The 22,018-nt window shown below is 48.3% G+C and overlaps 1 protein-coding gene across 4 annotated transcripts in view; it reads right to left on the minus strand.

Moving 5' to 3' along the window:
* Positions 1 to 22,018, minus strand: part of ccny (cyclin Y) — a 287,181-nt gene that overhangs the window by 32,308 nt on the left and 232,855 nt on the right. For all 4 annotated transcript variants that reach the window (XM_085987614.1, XM_085987615.1, XM_085987616.1 and 1 more), the window contains 3 exons: positions 15,872 to 15,907; positions 15,712 to 15,769; positions 12,696 to 12,815 (listed from right to left, as the gene is read on the minus strand). In XM_085987614.1, coding sequence (XP_085843740.1) covers positions 12,696 to 12,815; positions 15,712 to 15,769; positions 15,872 to 15,907 — 214 coding nt within the window. The remainder of the gene's footprint in view (positions 1 to 12,695; positions 12,816 to 15,711; positions 15,770 to 15,871; positions 15,908 to 22,018) is intronic.

The raw sequence follows: 22,018 nt of genomic DNA on the forward strand, positions 1-22,018 counted from the left end.
GGCAGAGTGTATATTTTGGAAAGCTGCAGAGGCAATTCTCTGCTCAAAGACATAATTCAGCCTGTTCTCAATCTTTTATTAGCACATACTACATAAAATGGACTCCCAAAATCATTTAGCACTTGTATTCATTTACCCAGTGACATCTGTCACACTCCCCAGATAGTTTCTACAGGTTATTCAGTAACTCTATCGCATGAATCACGCACATCGCCAAATACATGCTTGTAAGTGCTCTATTTTAACCAAATGTGTTAAAAGGCACAAATCTCAATTCATTCTCGACAACTGACAAACCTGTTCTAAAAACAGAACTGGCTGCCTGCTGGAAAAATATCCCTTGAAGTCATTGAATGAAGTTTTGATGGCAGTTTTATTGTTTTGTGGACAGTACGCAATCTGTGAGAGATGTTGTGAAGTATGCCTGTGATTGTCCGATGCTTTACAGACGCCAAAAAAAAGTGTTCCAAGTAGGCTAAAGTTGGACCAATAAAATATTCTAATTTTAACCCAATTCTGACTGATGAAGATTTCGAACAGTCTGTCTCTTCAAAAGAGCTTTCAGCACAGAGCTTGGCGAGAGCTGGGTAAATCTGCAAAACAGAGTGGCTTGCTAAACAGCGTGACGACGGGAATTTGGTGAGAGTGGGAATTCGATGCGGAGGGGGGGAAGGAGATCCTAAGTAATTTAAACCAAGGGGCAACAGTAAATAATAAATGTATAAATAATCAGAGTAATTCATTAGATCTAAGGGGATAAAATTAAAATTAACTAAGTCGATAATAGCAACATTAAAGGGATCTGAATTGCATTAAATAAAAATCTGGTATACATAAATAATAAATAGGAAAAAGGGGATACTAAACTAAAATCAGAAATATAACATAAAAATTATATATATATAACATAAGTAGATAGACGTTTAAGCAAAATGATGGAACAGCCGAGACCCGTTGCCTGCAATTCCTGTACCACGTGGGAACTCCAGGACGCTTTGTGTGTCCTGGATAACCAAGTGTGCAGGAAGTGCCTCCAGTTGCTCAAACTTGAGCCCAGGATTTCTGAGCCTGAGGAGCAGCTGGAGCCACTGCAGGGCTGAGGGGAGGCTGAGAATTTCCTGGAGCGTGCGTTCCAGGTGGTCACCCTGCAGCTACAGAGCGTTCAGGAGGATAGTAAGTGGGTGGCCATCTGGCAGGGTAGGAGGAGGTCGGCAGTGTGGAAATCCTCTGGGAGTACGGCACTCTCAAACCGGTTTTCAGTGCTGAATACTGGTGAAGGTGATGACACCTCAGTCTAGAGCAAATCCATGGTACCATGGGGCAAAAGACTGCACGGGACGGGGGGCACAACAAAGTGTCACAATACAGAGGTCATAGGGGATTCGATAGTCAGGGGGATAGACAGGAGTTTCTGCAACCGCCGATGTGAGTCTCGCATGGTTTGTTGCCTCCCTGGTGCCAGGGTAAAGTACATCACAGAACGGGGGCAGAACATTTTGCATGGGGTAGGGGGGGAAACAGCCAGAAGTCGTGGTCCATTTTGGAACCAATGATATAGGTAGGAAAAGGGCAGAGGTCCTCCAGACAGAGTTTCAGGAGCAAGGGAACAATGTTAAAGAGCAGGACCTCAAAGGTAGCAATCTCTGGGTTACTCCCAGTGCCGCCACATGGTGCATTAGGACCAGTTCAGGGGCAGGAGGGACCTGTACAAGAGGGACAGGTTGCGCCTCAACAGGGCTGGGACCAATGTTCCCTCCTAAGGTGTGCGGAATCGGAAGGTCCTGCGCAGGCCGCTCACCAGCTGCCGCCGCTGGAAAAAATACCGTGCACGTACGGCCACGGCAGCAAATTTAAAGGGACAGCGCACCAAAAAAAAAAATGAGAGGGAACATTGGCTGGGACCAATGTCCTCGCAAGGAGGTGAACTAGTGCTGTGGGGGAGGGTTTAAACTAACTTGGCAGGGGGAGGAGCACCAGGATGAAGCATTAAAGAGATACAAGGTGCACAGAGGATTGGGAGGGACAAACAACATTAGAATGAAGAGTAGTTCAGAAATAGGAGAGATCAGACAGGGGGAATGTGAGGCAGGCTAAGATGGGTTTAGAGTGCCTGTGCGTAAATGTATAGAGTGTGGTAAATAAGGGTGGTGAGCTGCAGGAACAAGTAGCCACATGGGATTATGATATAGTGGTGATAACGGAGACCTGGCTCAAACAAGGGGAGGAATGGGCACTTAATATACCTGGCTACAATGTTTTCAGGAAAGATAGGGAAGGAAAAAAAGGAGGGGTGGCTGTTACAGCACTAGAAATGGATGATGTACTTGAGACTTTAAAGACAGAGGGCCCGATTTTGTGGCTTGTGTGGGAAATGGTCGGGTTTCCCCGAATGTGGAGTTTCTGACACACAAAAAAATGTCAACCAGCTCCACGCAATTTTCCCTCAACTGGCCAATTAATTCCCAGCATGTGGGCAGCCTTGCTAATTGTCCAATTCGTGTCAGAAAGCCCCACATTATGATGTCATCATTCGTGGTGCTTTCAAGGTCCATAGCAAGCACTGCATCATCTGAAGGCTTCCAAACAAACCATACAGGATGGCAGAGGAGCCTGCAGCAGCTGTGGCCAGTGCCAGACCCCGAGCTGCCTCCAAATTCGACGAGGCTTCACTGCAGGCATTATTGGATGGGGTTAGGGCCCACAGGGAGGTCCTCTTCCCTAGGTCAGGGAGGAAGAGGCCTCGGACTGAGACCAAGGCTGCATGGATGCAGGTGTCAGCAGATGCCAACTCGCTGGGAGTCACCAGAAGAACCTTGGCATTACATCTCTAACTCCTTCCTTTACTCCCCCACAGTACCATCCAGAGCCCCCGTCCTCACTGTGGAGGAGGAAGAGGCTGTGCAGCCAGACTCCTCAGAGGAAGCTCCAACCTCTGAGGGTGCAGCGTCAGCAGAAGTAAGCGCACCCAGCACCAGCGCAGACACTCACACCTCGGGGGGACCTTCGGGACATAGAGTAGTGTTGTCACCTGGTGTTTCACAGCTCACAAGTGAGCCTCAGCAGATTCTGGAGACAGGGACAGCAGTGGAGAGTCCTCGTCGGAGAGCGCAGGACTCTGTCAGCTCTGTAAAGGCTGGTGAGCAGCCTGCGTGGGAGCTCCAGACCGCTCGAATGGGATGGATGTTGTGAACTATTATTGAGGCTTAGGCCATCTCGGTTTGTACCTTAAGTTGTCCTGTTTAATGTTTGCTGCCTACTTTATGTTGTATATGTTGCACTGCATGTCGACCCTCTGCCTCTGGGTCCATCCGCAAGAGAAGAGGTGATGGATCTCCATGCACAGATGCAGGAGTCTCTGGCAGGTTTTGTCTCCAGGGTCGCTGCGAGTGTGGAGCGAATGGAGGAGTCCATAGCGACCATGAGCAGAGCCTTTGTGGAATCATTGGCGCATGAACGCATCACCATGGAAAGGTTGGCAACCTCCATGGAGGAGATAACTCGCCAGGTTATGGAAAACATGGTGAGTGCTCATAAGAGAATGACATCTCTTGAGGAGCGTTGGCCATCTATTGAACAGAGAAACCAGATCTTCATGGAAGTCCTTCTGAGTAGGACTGCCAGTGCAGAAACGGGCCCCCATGGCCCCCTAAAGCGCAGCAAGGTGCTCTCAAGCCACTTCCAAGCGCTGGCCCCTTCTGGCCTGTGCAGCTTCAGGTGAGTGAGCAGCAGCCTGGTGCTCATCCTGCTGTTCCTGGTTCTGCTGCTGCCGCCTCTGCTGCTGGAGATCCTCTAATGGCAAGAAGGGAAGGAAAAAAAGGCGTCCCATGCTTCTCGTAGATGCCTCTGCTGAGGAAGCGCTGAGTGAGGGTGGCGAGAGGGGCTTCCCAGGAGATCACATTGGAGAAGTGTTTGAGGCTCCAACCTTCCACAGCTGTGCCTAAGCCTTGAAGAAGTAGCCCCAAGCCTGCAGCAACAAGGTCCTTCAACATACAAGTGCTGGCCCTTTAAATTGCAGCTTTTCCGAATGACCTTCAGTTGACCGCAAGCAAGCCGGCAAGCTTCACGCCAGGTTTCATCAGCAGGGTTCCCCGCAGGTGTGTTTGATGTGGGGAAAGCCCCAAAATCGCAACGGCCCCTGAAAATCAACTTAAACAAGGTAATAATTGCTCATTAGTGTTCCGACGGCCAGTCCCGCCAGCGGCAGGCGGGACTGAAGCGGGTCGCTGAGAAACGGCGGTCCGAAAGTCGGACGGGGTGGGGAATCAGGCGTGTGGGGTCGCGACCCGCTTTTCCGGCGATTTTTGGCCCCCAGCCGCCTGAAAAGCCGCCCGACGGCTGGCAGAAAATCGGGGCCAGAGTCTATTTGGTTAGAATTAAGGAACAATAGAGGGGCTATTATGCTGCTGGGTGTATACTATAGGCCACCAAATAGTGAGAAGGAGATAGAGGGGAAAATTTGCAGGCAAATTGCAGAAAGATGCAAGAACATTAGAGTAGTGACAATGGGGGACTTCAATTGTCCTAATAGACGAGGAAAATAACAATGTAAAGGACAAAGAGAGGAATTCATAAAGTGTGTACAACAGAACTTTCTTGATCAGTGTGTTTCCAGCCCAACGAGGAAGGAAGCAGTGCTAGATCTAGTTCTGGGGAATGAAGTGGGGCAAATGGAGCCTGTTTCAGTGGGAGAGCATTTGGGAAGCACTGATCACAATATCATTACATTTAGAGTAGTTATGAAAAAGGACAAGGAAAGTCAAATGAGAAAATACTCAACTGGAAGAGGGCTAATCAAATCAAATCACTTTTATTGTCATTGTTAGTGCACAAGTGCAGTACAACGAAATGTAGGCTTGCGGCTCCCGAGAGTGTACATTTGGATTTCACGGAGTTGAAAAGGGATCTGGCTCAGATGGCTTGGAATCAAAGATTGGCAGATAAAACAGTAAGGCCTAGAAATTGGGTATAGCCCCGCTTGAGGCGTTAGAACTGGCGCTGTGCAAAGTTTGTAGCCAGACGAAACTTATCGCTGCCTGGCGAGATATTGGGTTGCATCGTCCCCAAAGGGGATTGAGGCGCGAACTCAGACATTGCACGGGGCTCCCAAGGCGCAAAAGTTCAGGCGCTACCCAATATCGGCGCGGACGGGCGCAGCGCAGGTGATCTCAATTACCGGAAACCACGAGACTTCCAGGCGCCGGACGGCTCTTAAAGGGGTGGGTCAGTCAGCCTGAGCTGCCACACTCAACGCCCTGTAGGCCTCAGAATCGGCGCTCGCCCTTCTCTGGCGCAAAAAACTTGGTCAGGATGGAGCAGGTGAGACAGAGAGCAGAGCGCTTCAGCACTGGACCAGTTGGTGTCTGCAGTTGAGCGCTGTCGAGATGTTCTGTATCCTGACAATGGCAAGAGGCCGAATCAAAAGGCTTACCGGCGATCTTGGAGGGAGGTTTCTCAGAGGGTCAACTCCAACAGCATGGCGACCAGGACCCCTGTTCAGTGCAGGAAGAAATTCAACGACCTCACTCGGGTCGTTAGGGTGAGTGCTGGTTATGCAAACTTCTGATTCCCTCCATCTGCACCTGACTTCGAGCACCCTGTTGCCATGATGCCCCAATGACTATCTGTCAGCAAGCACCCATGGCCCTTTCTGGGCACACACATGGACATTTCACTCAAGGCCTCATGTAAGGGCTCTTGCACCATGGGGGTCATGCGATGATCTCTCAAGGCCTCATGTAAGGGCTCTTGCACCATGGGGGGCATGAGATGATCTCTCAAGGCATCATGTTACAGAACTTCCCCTTCTTTCCCCTGCAGTCCGAGCTGGCGGCGAGGCGAAAGGAGCAGACTCGAACCGGTGGCGGGCCTCCACAAGTCGTCACTCTGACGGATCTCGAGGAGAGAGTGCACCAGATTCTTGGAGGACGTCTGTCTGGTCCTGTTACCACTGCAGCTGCTGACCCCATTTCCGACAGCGAGGTTAAGGCTCTCTCCTTTTTCAGCTGTTTCCTTCCACTTGGTCCCCCCGCCAGCATGCTTCCTCAGTGTGCAGCCATGTCAGAGCCTTGCCGCCAACCTGTCCTTTTGCTAAAGCCACTCTTCCACCTCCCTGCTTTCAGATGATGCATCACCAACTCGGGCTCAACGCCCTGAAGCTGCCAGTGCCAGTGCCTCCGGAGGCGAGGATCAGGAGGAAGCCGGACCATCCGTTCCAATCTCAGGGGAGCATACACATCGACAGACTGGGGATAGTAGTTCCCTGGAGGGGAGGGGGGGGGGGGGCTCTGAGGATCAGCCAGTTGCCGGAACAAGCGGCATGCAGCAACGCAAGGGGGGTAGGCAAGTTCGACCACCGTCTCCCCGGAGGGCAAGGCAGGTAGTGATGACTGCTGCACAGAGTGCAGAGGAGGTGCGTCGCCTGGCTGAAATGAGCACCCAGGCCCGGCTCAGGCACACTGAGCTGATGGCTGCAGTGGGGAGGATGCCTCAGTCAATAGATACACTGGCAAAGAGTGTGGTGGACTTCGGGGCAACAATGGACAGGGCTTCGGGGCAACAATGGACAGGACTCTCGAGGGCTTCGGGGCAACAATGGAGAGGACTATCCAGGGCTTCGGGCCATCAATGGAGAGGACTCTCGAGGGCTTCGGGGCAACAATGGAGAGGACTGTCCAGGGCTTCGGGCCAACAATGGAGAGGACTGTGCAGGGCTTCGAGGCCGCTATGGAAAGGACTGTTCAGGGCTTCGGACAATCCCTGGAAAGGTCTGTCCAGGGCTTGTCCGAGGCAGTGGAGTGGTCGGCACCGGCCTTGTCCGAAGCAATGGAAAGAACTGTCCAGGGCTTCTCCAAAGCACTGGCACCTGGCTCACAGGTCCTCACTGCTGCCACGCAGTCACTTGCCGGCCTCGTCCACACCCAGATTGAGGCAACGCAAACTCTCACTGCAGCCACCCTATCTGCATCAGCTAGGATCACCCCAGGCCCTTCCAGTCCCATACAAGGCCAGGAATCAGTGGAGCATGCGATTGTGGCAGATGAGCCGAGCCGGTCCCCTCAGAGAGCCAGTGTGCCGTCCGACCATGGTGCAGGTGTCCTCTCTCGGCAGGTGACCATTGCACATGCCAGCGCTGGTACGTCTGCAGTGCAGCTGCCACCACCTGCAGGGCACACTGCTTCCAGCCATGCTCAGATCAAGCATCCTGCGTCCGCACCCTCCAAGCCCAGAGGTCGGCCAGGCCGTCCCTCAGGGGCTTCTGCGCTTCCACACAGTCAGCAGGCATCCCCCAGCCTTCACCCCGCCACTGGGGTTCAATTACGTAGGAGCAGCAGGGAGGGAAGGGGCCGACCGCGAAAGAGAAGTCGTTCTCCATCAAGGGGCCAGCAGTAGAGGGAGGTGCTGAGACGTTTCTTTGGCCAAATTCAAGGACACCCTCACCTGTTGTAATTGTTGGAAATGGTTTGTTTAGTTTTGCGGCTTTGCCGAAGAGTTAACTGTTATTTTGTTAGTTATGGTTTCTGTTGACATGACGTTGTTTTGCTGTAATGAAAGACTTTTGTGACAATAAAGAGAAGTTTTAATGTGCTATGGTGCACGTGACTAATTACAGTGATGCTGGCCTTCAGAGGCTTTCAAACATCCAAAGTGCGCAGGAGTAAAGACACTCATCATTCCGCCAGAGGGGCCTCGATACGAGTCCTGATGAGCCTCTGACGGATGGCCCTTCCACTTTCAGGAGCCCTTCCATCTTCCTCCTCCTCCTCCTCCGCCTGCTTCTCCAGGGTCAGAGGGAAGGTGATGAAGTGACGCCTTCGCCTATAAAGGGCAGCTGTAACTTGCCGGATGCAACAGTGCACTGCAACCTGAGAGATATTCGCAATGTCCCCAATGGCTGACTGAAAGGATCCGTTGCCATAAAAATTGAGGGCAACAGTCAGTTTAACGGCCACTGACAGAGAGGTCCTGCACCGTAGACGCGGCTACAGATCCTCAGCAAGCAGGTGGCACAGCTCAGTAACAACGTCCCTCCCGATTCGGAGCCTTCGCACACACTGCTCCTCTGACATGTCAAGGTATGACATCTGCTGCCTAAAGACCCTCGCAGCATACCCTCGGGTTGGCCGACCTCCATTGCCCCATCTCCTTCTGGCCAATCCCGGCCCTCTCTCCCGCCGTCTCTCTGCCCCTTCATAGTGTTCGGCCATGAGGCCGTCGCCCTCCAAAGCATCTCCCATTCCGATGCCAGTTGGTCAAAAGGCTGTTAGGTCTAGTGCTCCAACTGCTCCTATCAGGTTTGAGGGTCCCAAGTACTCTAATGCTAAATTCCAAAAACTCTGCTCCACAGTAGCTCACCAACTCTCTCCACCAACGATCGCAATGAACAGGCCAAGTGGCTGAAGCTTCTATACTACAGCTGTCCCCTTTAAATAGCGCCCCCCGACTCCGAGAAGGGCCTGCTAACGCTCCTTCGAACTGTCACTAATAATGCTAGGCGTAAAGGCTCCGGGCGCCACCCAATATCCGCTCAGGCGCCCCTAAAAGGCGCTGCACAATGAAATGACGTCATGATCTGCTTGCGCTCGCGGGCGCGCGCAAACACTTAGCGCAGGCGTTAAATGTATAGTCAATATGGGAGTTGTCGCTATCTTCATTGCGCCCGCCCCAATTAGGTAACGCCCCAATTCTCAGTCTCTTTAGGTGCTAACCGCTGGCGCAAACAACCGAATTTCTAGGCCTAAATAAGCAATGGGAGACAGACAGGAAATCTGGGGTATTCATGACAGACAGGGTTACAATGTATTTCTTCGGCAGCACCTCCCGAATCCGCGACCTCTTCCACCGAGAAGAACACGAGCAGCAGGCACATGGGAACACCATCACCTCCAGGTTCCCCTCCAAGTCACACACCATCCTGACTTATAGAAACACAGAAGAAACATAGAAGATAGGAGCAAGAGTAGGCCATTCGGCCCCTCGAGCCTGCTCCGCCATTCATAGAGTCATAGAGTCATACAGCACGGATAGAGGCCCTTCGGCCCATCGTGTCCGCGCCGGCCATCACGCCCTGTCTAATCTAATCCCATATTCCAGCATTTGGTCCGTAGCCTTGTATGCTATGGCATTTCAAGTGCTCATCCAAATGCTTCTTGAATGTTGTGAGGGTTCCAGCCTCCACAACCGTTTCGGGCAGTGAGTTCCAGACTCCAACCACCCTCTGGGTGAAAAAGTTCTTTCTCAAATCCCCTCTAAACCTCCCGCCCTTTACCTTGAATCTATGCCCCCTAGTTATTGACCCTTCTACTAAGGGAAAAAGCTCCTTAGTATCCATCCTATCTATGCCCCTCATAATTTTGTACACCTCAATCATGTCCCCCCTCAGCCTCCTCTGCTCCAAGGAAAACAAACCCAATCTGCCCAGTCTCTCTTCATAGCTGAAGCGTTCCAGCCCTGGTAGCATCCTGGTGAATCTCCTCTGCACCCTCTCCAAAGCGATCACATCCTTCCTGTAGTGTGGCGACCAGAACTGCACACAGCATTCCAGCTGTGGCCTAACCAGTGTTTTATACAGCTCCATCATAACCTCCTTGCTCTTATATTCGATGCCTCGGCTAATGAAGGCAAGTATCCCATATGCCTTTTTTATCACCTTATCCACCTGTTCCGCCGCCTTCAGGGATCTGTGTACTTGCACACCCAGATCCCTCTGCCCCTCCGTCTTGCCTAGGGTCTTACCATTCATTGTGTATTCCCTTGCCTTGTTAGTCCCCCCAAAGTGCATCACCTCGCACTTTTCCGGGTTAAATTCCATTTGCCACTGTTCCGCCCATCTGACCAACCCATCGATATCGTCCTGCAGACTGAGACTACCCTCCTCGCTATTTACCACCCTACCAATTTTTGTATCATCCGCGAACTTACTGATCATACCTTTTACATTCATATCCAAGTCATTAATATAGACCACAAACAGCAAGGGACCCAGCACCGATCCCTGTGGTACCCCACTGGCCACAGGCTTCCAGTCACAAAAACAACCTTCGACCATCACCCTCTGCCTTCTGCCACTAAGCCAGTTTTTTATCCAACGTGCCAAGGCACCCTGGATTCCATGGGCTCTTACCTTCTTGACCAGTCTCCTGTGCGGGACTTTATCGAAGGCCTTACTGAAATCCATGTATACCACATCCACTGCGTTGCCCTCATCCACGCACCTAGTCACCCCCTCAAAAAATTCAATCAAATTAGTCAGACATGATCTTCCCTTGACAAAGCCATGTTGACTATCCCTGATTAATCCTTGCCTCTCCAAGTGGAGACTGATTTTGTCCCTCAGAATTTTTTCCAATAATTTTCCCACCACTGATGTTAGGCTCACTGGCCTGTAGTTCCCCGGTTTTTCCCTACTCCCCTTCTTGAATAATGGAACTACATTAGCGGTTCTCCAGTCCTCTGGCACATCCCCTGTGGCCAGAGAGGTTCTGAATATGTGTGTTAGAGCCCCCGCAATCTCTTCCTTTGCCTCACACAGCAGCCTGGGATACATTTCGTCCGGGCCTGGGGATTTATCCATTTTTAGGCCTGCTAAAACCGCCAATACCTCCTCCCTCTCGATGTTAATGTGTTCGAGCATATCACAGTCCCCCCGCCCTATTTCTATGTCTACATCATCCCTCTCCATAGTGAAAACAGATGCAAAAAATTCATTTAGAACCCCTCCTACACCTTCCGGCTCCACACACAGATTGCCACCTTTGTCCCTAATGGGCCCTATTTTTTCCCTAGTTATCCTCTTACCCTTAATATACTTATAAAACATCTTAGGATTTTCCTTTATTTTGCTCGCCAGTGTTATTTCATAGCCCCTCCTCGATCTCCTAATTTCTTTTTTAAGTATCCCCCTGCACTTTTTGTACTCCTCTAGGGCTTCCTCCGTCTTTAGCCTTTTGTATCTGCCAAAAGCCCTCCTTTTTTTTCTAATCCATTCTCGTATATCCCCTGACATCCAAGGTTCCCTGTGGTTTTTGGAACCACCCTTGACCTTTACGGGAACATGTTACCATTGTATGATCTCAATCTCCCTTCTGAAAGCCTCCCATTGCTCCCAATGCGATCATGGCTGATCATCCAAATTCAGTACCCTGTCCCTGCCTTCTCCCCATACCCCTTGATCCCTTTAGCCTTAAGAAATATATCCAACTCCTTCTTGAATATATTTAATGAATTGGCCTCTACTGCCTTCTGTGGTAGAGAATTCCACAGGTTCACCACTCTCTGGGTGAAGAAATTCCTCCTCATTTCTGTCCTAAATGGCCTACCCCGTATCCTTAGACTATGACCCCTGGTTCTGGACTCCCTGACCATCGAGAACATCCTTCCTGCATCTAGTCTGTCCGGTCCTGTCAGAATTTTCTAAGTTTCAATGAGATCCCCTCTCATTCTTCTAAACTCCAGCGAGTACAAGCCCAATCGACCCAATCTCTCCTCATACGTCATTCCTGCCATCCCAGGTATCAGCCTGGTGAATCTTCGCTGAACTCCTTCCATGGCAAGAACATCCTCCCTCAGATAAAGCGACCAAAACTGCACACAATACTCAAGATGTGGTCTCACCAAGGCTCTGTACAACTGCAGCAAGACATCCTTGTTCCTGTACTCAAACCCTCTCGCTACGAAGGCCAACATACCATTTGCCTTCTTAACCGCCTGCTGCACCTGCATGCTTACCTTCAGCGACTGGTGACACCCAGGTCTCGTTGCATTTCCCCTTCTCCCAATCTATTGCCATTCAGATAATAATCTGCCTTCCTGCTTTTGCCACCAAAGTGGATAACCTCACATTTATCCACGTTATATTGCATCTGCCATGCTTCTGCCCAATCACCCAACCTGTCCAAATCATCCTGGAGTTTCTCGGTATCCTCCTCACAGCACACACGCCCACCCAGCTTTGTGTCGTCTGCAAATTTGGAGATATTACATCTAGTTCCCTTGTCTAGATCATTAATATATATTGTGAATAGCTGGGGTCCAAGGATCGATCCCTGCGGTACCCCACTAGTCATTGCCTGCCACTCGGAAAAAAAACCTATTTATTCCAACTCTTTGCTTTCTGTCTGCCAACCAGTTCTCTATTCAAGTCAATACCTTGCCCCCAATCCCATGTGCCTTAATTTTACACGCTAATCTCTTATGCGGGACCTTATCGAAAGCCTTCTGAAAGTCCAAATACACCACATCCACTGGTTCTCCCTTATCTATTTTACTAGTTACATCCTCAAAAAATTCCAGTAGATTAGTCAAGCACGATTTACCTTTTGTAAATCCATGTTGACTTTGTCCGATCCTGTCACTGTTTTCCAAGTGCTCTGCTATTACATCTTTTATAATGGACTATAGAAATATATCGCCGATCCTTCATCTTCGCTGTGCCAAAATCCTGGAACTCCCTACCTAACAACACTGTGGGAGTACCTTCACCACATGGACTGCAGCGGTTCAAGAAGACGGCTCACCACCACCTTCTCAAGGGCACTTAGGAATGGGCAATAAATGCTGGCCTTGCCAGCGACGCCCACATCCCATAAAAATGAATTAAAAAAATACAACATATAAAATTTCAGTCAATTAGTTGTTCAACAGCAAGACTAAATATGAAATAAATTGATGAGGCTGAATTGTGTTCAGTACATACTTACCAATGTGACAATAGCACATTCTGCAGTGAGCTGGGCTGCACTGAATAACGTTCGAACAAAACGATAAATCTGCTTCTGTTCTGGATCGTGTCGGTCATAGTCTGCTGGCATTTCTGTTTTCTTTGTCAAAAGAAAAGGAATTGTTATATTGATACAAGTTTCATATCTTTGTTAACTTTGATCATAAATATGTCCTATAAACTACAAAGGGGGGAGGGGAAAGGGCCTGTCACTTTTATTCTCCGCTCCACTCCCACTCAGATCTCACCGTTCTCGGCCTCTTACACTGTTCCAATGAAGCTCAACGTTAACTCGAGGAACAGCACCTCATCTTCTGATTAGGCACTTTACAGCCTTCTGGACTCAACATCAAGTTCAACAATTTCAGACCATAACCTCTGCCCCTATCCTTTTTTCCCCATTTTTTTCTCTCTCCCACATGGCAGCTGTCTTTCATTCTGCCATCGCCATTTACAATTCATCTAGAGCCATCTTTTGTTTCTTAACTTGTCCCATTACCATTTCCTTTTGCCTTGCACCATCTCTTAATCTCTCTTAATGTCTCCTGCCTTCTATCCTATCACAGACCTTCCCTTTTGTTCTTTCCTCCCCTCCCCCCTTTCCCTGCCCCTGCACTTGCATAAAAATCTGTTCCATCTCCAGCTTTTTCCAGTTCTGATGAAGGGTCATCGACCTGAAACGTTAACTCTGTTTCTCTCTCCACAGATGCTGCCTGACCTGCTGAGTATTTCCAGCATTTTCTGTTTTTATTTAAAAACAAATGGGATTTTCTTGTTTTTTATGGCTATGTTCTACACTCAGCAGGGCGCTTACCTACTGAGGCAGCTGGATAGCTCCGAATTTCATTTAAATAATGTACTGATGACATAATTGGGGGTAATAGGATTCATGTTTTGCTCAAAAAGTGAGCGAGTTTTTAGCCATCCAGGATAGGTACCAAGTGAGGGGGAAAGGAGAGCGTGAGTTGATGCGTTCCACTCGTCACACCTTTGTGTAATGGTTCAGTTACATCATTGGTTGAGATGGAGCAGGTTGTGTACCTGTGCTCAATGTGAGAATCCTGGGATGTCTCCATTTTCAGATTCTCCTGCTAAATAACAAGGGCTAACGAATGGCTATTAATTGTGGTTAAAGATTTAATTATGTAATTGTTGTGCAGTGAATGACGATCCGAGTGTAATTATACCTTTAACCCCATTGTGAAATGCCCTTGTTAGGCTGGTTGGAGACATAGAAGAATCTAACACGTCTGGGAAAAGGCAAGCTAGATTCTCCAAAAGAGACAAGCGGTCATCAAAGTTGATGAGGTTAAGTCTGGCCTCTTCATCAAAATGGATGAGGCATTGTTAGCCCTGAGATTTGAGGTCTTCAGCCTCAGACGAGATAGCTAATTACCAAGGACACCACGGGCTGGATTTTCATTGAGGAGGCGGGACTACAACTTTTGGGGTTGTAGTCCCGCCTCCATCGAGTTCTAGCCAACCCACGCGATTTAGACTTGATTGACCTTGTTGAGCTCACCCAGCGGGCTCAGCAGGCCAATTAAGGGCCACCCGGCAACAGGTGACGTCACAGATTGAAATTTCATCTGTCAAGACCTTTTGACAGATGAAATATCAGCGTTTCACAGCTGTTTGATGCTGTCAAACACTGAACATCTGTACTCCAGGTTAATTCCTTCCTCTCAGGATGATTTAGAGATCTCCCCGGAACAGAAAGTAGAGGCTGCAGATTTTGACAGATCGCGGCCATTCTGCTTTCTGTGCCGGTGAGATGAGGGACTCCCGAGACCTGAAGGAAGGCTGTAAAGGTAAGTAAAGGTTAGTAGAACTTCTTTAAACACTTTACACAGACCAAACACACTTACCTCTGCACTCATGCACCCATCACTCACCTGAACACCGGACATCTTGAACCCTCCAAGCCCTTCAGCCCGACGGCCCGCCTCGCTAACTTGGTGTGGTTTGGAGCAGTCGGGAATCCCACATTTCAACAATGAAAATAGGGATTAGGCTAAAAACTGCCCGTTAACTACCTCACCGCCTCAGGGAGGCGGGTCCCAGTGCGGGGCAGGTACCCGTCTCCTTTGAAACTGGCATGGAGGCGGGTTGGGGTCAGGACCCCCGATTTCGGGATTTTAAACCCCCACACGCCTCCAATCCCGACTCCATGGCCCAATGAAAATCCAGCCCCACATCTCTATTTGGCTAAGCACTGCCATTGGTATGGTAACAAGCTGATAAATGGCCATGGAGTGAACAATAGATGATGAGGTGGAGACATTGGGTACGTGGCATCCTTGTAATTAGGCGTAAGCAGGCGATTGGGTTAACAGGACCCCATAAGCTTTGCTGTGTAAAGGAAGTATAAGGGGTCTCTCGGGCACAAAAGAGTGTAGAGGCATTCGGCCAGGGGCTGGGGACCATCCAACAGACTGAATCAAGGAAGGTACGGGCTGGAAGAGGGCCCACACGTGTCACACCGACGGATGGAGGAGCCTGGGGCACGGGCCGGTGGGGGTAGTCGCGTGGCGATCGCGACCTCTATCCAGGGCATAACGGGCAATATAACTCACGATTGTGCCTTGTTAACTACTGCTCAGATACCATAGTGTATCAAGTCCTGCTTATACTGAATAAAATATAATCAGTGTCACCAATAAGGGTCAAGTCGAATCTTGCTGAACTTAAGAGTGAAAGGGTTGATTGGCCAGGACCCAGTATGGTCTAATCAGGTGTGTGGCACTAGGAGATGGTGAAGAGTCTGAAACAGCAGAGAAATGGCTTCCTAGTTTGGGGGATGTGAAAAGCAGGACTCCATGCAAGAGAGCTGAGCCAATTTATTCTCAGTCTCTGTTGGGACAGTTCCTGGATGTTACTATCACTGAGCCAGTAGCTCACTATCCTGGGGAGTTGTGGGCACAACCTTACATCTTACTACCCCCAAATTCGACCTTATTCAACACAAGAGTAAAAATAGACCAAAAGATACGTACTGACAAGGGGTGGAGCTTCTCGTCAAATATATCCAACAACATTCGTCCATCTGAATCTCTGGGGGAAAAAAAATCAGTGATAGCGAGATTGGGTTGCGAACAGGCAGTTAATAAAGAGTCAGTAATAGTTCAAATGAATTGCGTTAGACTACCAACATACCTGTTTCTGATGTGGTAATATATTGCAAGAGCTACACTGTAAAGAAAAATGAGTATTAGTGTCAGTCTTGGAGAATGTCAGCGGTAGATAACACATACCATCGTTAACATTTCCTGCTTATCAACTGCAAACTGAGCCTGTTGTAATGACACAGTAGTTGCTAATCTTTCAATCTATGCTTGCATTAAGACAGACACTAAACTGAATCATTTTAGCATTAAAAATATTGCCCTGGAGTTAATGTAAAGGTATGAATCTGAATTTGGATTCAGTTGCAAATTAGTGAACCTCCCACAGTTCCAATTTTATCAGAAACCCTGAATGAATTGGTGGGACATTGAGTTAGCAATCCCCAACTCTGATGGTTGTACGTTTCCAACATGAAATTAATCTGGCCAGATTCAACCCAGTCCCACAGCACGAAAGTGCCCATAATTCAGCACAAATTAGCAATCTCGCTCAGAATGGCCACAAAGCTGGCTGGTGGGAAAGCAGGGGAAAAAATTACTCTGCCACAGTAGAGGATGCTCATCTGAGATCAGGACTAAAGCACATTGTTGGAGATCCTTTGATGAACTAGTGGGTAATGTCTGTTGTAGTTCTAAACCAGGTTATAAGTCTGCACAGAATTGTCTGATCTCAGCCAGGGTAGCTGTTCAGTATTACAACTGGCTCAAAACCTCTAAGCCAACGATGGTTCCTGGTCACTATTTAGTAACCCTGTTGGAAAGTATAAGTATTGAGTGGTTTCAAGTGGATATGGACGGTCACTACTCACTATCTAGGCACTTTGCTGGATAGAGCAGGGGGAAGCTTAACTCTGTATCTGGTCCCTGCTAGTACTTGGTTAACACTTAATCACATAAGTAAAAAGTGTCCCAACTTCCAGCAAGAAATACACTATAGAAAAATAAATCTGAATCCCTGCAATGGGGTTGTAATCAGTCCTGTGTATTAACACTATGAAGCCCTAAAATTGAGAGACTTTGGGCTGGATTTTCTTAATGGGAAGCTTTTGGAGGCGGGACTCCCACTTGTTGGGTTTTAGTCCCGCCTCCATCGACTTGTGGCCAACCCACACTATTATCCCTTAATTGACCTTGTTAAGCCCGCCAATTAAGGGAAAGCTGGTTACTGGTGACGTCAGCGAGTGAGGTTTCATCTGTGAAGAGCTTTTGACAGATGAAATGTCAGCGTTTGACGGCTCTGTGAAGCTGTCAAACACTGACAATCTGTCCTCTAAGTTGAGCTCTTCCACTCAAGCTCACTTGATCTCTCCTGAGCAGAAAGCAGAGGCTGCAGCTTTTGGCAGTTCAGCGGCCATTCTGCTTTCTGTGCCGGTGAGCTGAGGGACTCCCGAGACATGAAGGGAGGAAGCCTGCAGGAAGTAAAGGTAAGTAAAACCTATTAAAACACTTTACACTCACCTCTCCACACTTGCACCCATCACTCACATGCACACCGGACATTTCGACCCCGCGGACTGACGGCCCGCCTCGCTGACCCTGGCGAGGTTCGGAGCCGTCGGGAAGCCCACACTTCAGGGCTGAAAATAGGGATTCTCCAAAAAACTGCCCATTAACTGCTAGTTAATTGGCACTACTCCCCTTCCCGCCTCGGGGAGGCGGCTCCCTGCGTGGGTCGGGTACCCACCTTCTAGGAAGATGGCACGGAGACAGGTTGGGGGCGGGATGGGCACCCGCCCTCAGATTCTGCCATTTTCCCGGCAGTCCCGCCTCCTTACCCGCCTCCCCAGAGCTGGCAAAATCGCCCCCTTTGTTCCCAGTGCAAAATCTTGCTCAATGGAAGAACTGGGTGCCAAGGTCCGCATGCCCAATTTTTATTCCAGCCGATATTCCAGCCACTGATTTTAAGCCAATAAGCAGAGTTTTGCAATTTCAAATTTTGAAAGTCTCTTTTTCTTCTCAAAGAAAACTTCCAACATGTACAGCATTGTATCATTGCACCAATAACTGAAAATGGCTACCTCCATCAAAACTAGGCCTAAAATAAGCTCGTCTGCGTCAAATGAGTACCAGCAAAACTTTGCATTCTGTCCCAGAATTTATTGTATAAAGATTTCAGTTCTCTGTCAATTTCCGCATCACTTGGGTCCTGAATGAACGCAACACAATCTCAAATTTTGCACTGGCTCAGATTTGAGATAAGGGGTTAACATCACTTTTTGTTGATTTGCAACATCGAGATTTTACAGCAAGATTGGTAGCACATAATTTTCATAAACATTTCACTGTTTAAACCCCAACGCTGCATTTTCATAGAATAAAGCAGGCATGCGGCGGGAGAGTCAAAACAGCATTAAAGCGTCACAGCAGAGATTTTATACTTGAAAGAAAACACTGGCTCTGAAATTCCACAGGGGTTCTCCCGGTTTCTCGCTATGACTCCAGCTTAGCCCCCAGGGAAATGGTGTAAAGGACCATTTTCAGGCGTTTCCCTGGGGTGTTTCTGCTGGTCTCCTGTTGAAGATACGGCAGGAGACCAGGAGAATCCCCGTGGAATTTCAAGGCCATCTTCTCTACCAGAGAAGCAGAAAGCAAAATAAAGTGATAAAATCATTTTAATCTGGGGTCTGTAGATTCAAACAGCATTTAAAGTAAAGGGGACAGATGGTTTCAACCAAATCCCCAAATTTTACTGTACTGATGAGGCTGCTTGTTGATACTCTGGGAAATTTTAAGTCGAGGATGTGGCGGAGACCACATAGGGACAATAACACAATGTATAGCCAATGCTGTTATATGTACCTAAACACAATTCACTTTGTATAGCAATGTTGTGATATGTACATGCTGGGTTGGGTTATTGGTGCAGAGTCCCTTTAAGAGTGTCGGTAACGTGATGACGTCATGACGTCGGTTGCGTGATGACGTCATAGCCCCTGCACGGAAGCCTTCAGACCTTGTGGAGATTGATTAAAGTAAGACACGTTTTGTTTTTGCTTAAAGAAAAGCCTCAGCCTGTTGATTTCTGTCGACTCCAACAAGGGCAACATTTCATAGAACCGCGTCAGGACTGGAAGTGCTGTGCTTTGCTAAAGCTATTGCTCACAGGCTCAAACCCCCAACTCCATTGTGCTCCCAGCTTAAGCCATTTAACAGGGCGGGGGGTTCAAACAAAAGCCAACATAAGGGAAAAATCAGATCTCCAATCCATGTGCTTCATGGCAAGGCTTGTGCACTGTATGCAATTTGGTACAAACTTAAAGGAAACCAATCAAAGGAATTCAGAGCGTTGCTCATTCTCATGCCTGGCAAGCAGAGTATTCTAGAGGGGTGGTGGTTCAAGGTTATATCTCGCTTCAGATCTCAGAAAAGTTAAGACCAGCAAAAGGATGGGGGAGGGTGCGGTAACAGATTGGCTGTGCAAATTGGTAGCTGCATTCCTACATCCAGGCTGTCGACCAAGAGCAGACAGTTCAACTCTTGCCTTTTTGGAAACAGGGTAGCATCTGCATGTGCCCAATGACAGGAGAATAACTGGGTGTTGGGGGAGTGGGAGGAGAAGGAATTGCATGTTCTCATAGGAGTGTCCCAAAATGAAAAGAAAACCTGTTTCTAAAGCCTTTCTTTATTTGGGTTACCATTTTGAAGGCATTTGGTAGACAGTTTATAAGACAGCAGCTGCTTCTCATTGACTGCTTTCACTGACGGGTGTGAGTTATGGCAGGGATTAAAAGTATGAGGTGTGATTTACGTAAGGATTTCACATACCGAGACCTTCCAAAAGCCCATGCCTTGCATCAAGACCACGAAGTTCATTGATTTTATATGAAAATGCATCTCCACAAAGAGGCCGAACCAGCTACCCCAACTTTCTCTCAGCAGCAAGGATCTACAGGAAACTTTCGTTTATCCGGAGGTTAAATGTCCGGAAAGCTCTATCTACCGGCAAAATTCAGGAGTCGGTTCAGATACATTTTTTTCTTTTCGTTGCTTCTTTTCTCCAGTCCTGGCTCTGCAAGCGTCTCTGTAGCTAAGCAACAGCTTCAGCTAGACGCTTGCAAGCTGTGCCGACTGTTTTGAAGCTGTTGCTAAGCAACAGGGTTTGTTGTTAACATTAGCGCTGGTTTCTACGGCAGTTTTGATCTAACGGCACCAGCTCGGTCCCGTTGGTGCCGGATACCAGAAAGTTTCCTGTAATACTTACTGTCCTGAATAAACAGAACGCCATAAGATCAGTGAGGTGAATGCAGTGACAAGCAATTTAAAGGCTAAAGATGTGATTTTCACTTTTTTCCCCTGGCAGAGTCCTTGTGTCAGGTTTTATTGTTGAGCCCATTGTTGCTCGTTTTATCCCATCCTCTCACTCCCCCCCGCCACATGCTCAACTCCCCAGCCAAGTGAAAATTAAATAAATGAAACCTCAAATACCTCCCAGTGATGCTTACAAAGCAGTAATGGCTAGGAACTGTTGGCTTGCCTATCCTCTCGGATGAGGAATGATGTGAAGCACAGAGTGCAAGACATCAATTAAATGTTGATTTTTAAAAAAAACTAAAATCGAAAAGTTTCTTAATCACCAGAACCACAAAGCCTACTGCTGTAAAACAGGCACAATGCTAACGGTGAAGGCAGCATTTGAACTCCTGGCTATCCAACCAGCGGACTTGGTTTGACTGGGTCACTGCACTCCAGGCCTTGTACAGCAGATGGCACCCTTTACTGCTAGAATTAGCCTGTGCGTCCAAGCAACAAAGATAGCTGTGGCTGAGGTAAGAAATGCTGCAACGCATCTCAAAGCAGATGGGTTTGAGAGGGGAGCTGTTTAGATCGCGGACTATCCTTTTACAGACATTCAAAAATACCCTGCACCCATACTGTATATCATAGACCATTAACTCAGTGGTCTCGCCATGTCTTGAATGCTGAACGGCACAGAAATTTGAACCTTTAACAGAGAAACATCCTTCTGAGTCCCTCGCATTTGGTGTTTGAGGTGAGGGTGGAGGAGATGGCGAGAAGGGTTGAAAGAGGTGGCTATTATGGAAAAAAAGGGGCTTGGAGTTATCCCTTCCCTCCAAGATGATCTTGGAATAGTGGACCTTTTTTCCCCTGAGGGGAGTGAAGCATGGTTACTCTTACAGCCAGATTTAGTTGACCGTCAATGGTTAGCCCAGCTGTGCACCAGTACACTCGAGTTTACACCCCTCGGAACATTAAATTTTGCAATCCCAGAGGTGCTCAATCAGTAAAGCACCAAATTCCTGCCTACAGGACTTGGAGTTAATATTCAACTAGTGTCTCTCCGCATTGACAACTTTTCACATGACATCAGCTGTGTTGCTCAATAGCTGCACAGAGGTGTCGGCATCAGACAAATCCTTGTCGTGAGATATTGAATTACAAACTGATGCCTCACACCTAAAACATACACATGGTTAAAAGTAACATAGTTCTAGTCCTGCCAAATTCAAACCAGCAAATTCAGTTACATAAAATTATAACAGCACATAGAAATGGAGTCACAGGAGGTGAAATCACTGACGTATTTTCTTGGACCTATTCCATCTTCTGCCTGTCCTCACCCATGTTTTACCTCTCCTCCAACCACAAGATGTTGTTCCCAGCTGGTGTAAGTCAACATGCAGTTAGCTCATCAGAATTTTGAATGTGCTACTACTTAAAACTAATCTCTTCAGGTCAGACAAGGGCAGCAGGGGTGCACAAAGAGGACATAGGCAGGCTGGGGGTGGAGGTAGAGGGTGCTGGACCAGGTGAGCAAGTGGATGAAAGGCCTTGGTGCAGCACTGAGATTCAGTCCTGCTCCTCCAATGTTTTGCACAAGTCGATCCCTATGAACACTGGGAAAGCCCGAGTTCCACAGTATTACCGTTACTGGCACAGTGGCTACAGGCCAGAGATCGCAACCTCATGTGAGAGAGTTAGTAGACCTATGCACAGTAACAAATCGCTTCCATGGCAATAGTTCATCAATCCATCGACACAAAAGCACGCCTTCCTCCCTCTCAGTTTCTCACTTGTGGAGCTATAGTGACAGCAATCACAGAGACAGCCTCAGGTCACCTCTCAATCACCACCAATTGAAGCTGAAAAGGCCAAGTTCTCCAGTCTTTTCTCATACCTCAGATCCGTGGCACCACAGATTAGCTTCATGGCTCTCCTG

Source organism: Somniosus microcephalus, chromosome 5, assembly GCF_052327205.1.
Source record: "Somniosus microcephalus isolate GS21.2 chromosome 5, FLI_Smic_1.0, whole genome shotgun sequence".
Taxonomy (NCBI): domain Eukaryota; kingdom Metazoa; phylum Chordata; class Chondrichthyes; order Squaliformes; family Somniosidae; genus Somniosus; species Somniosus microcephalus.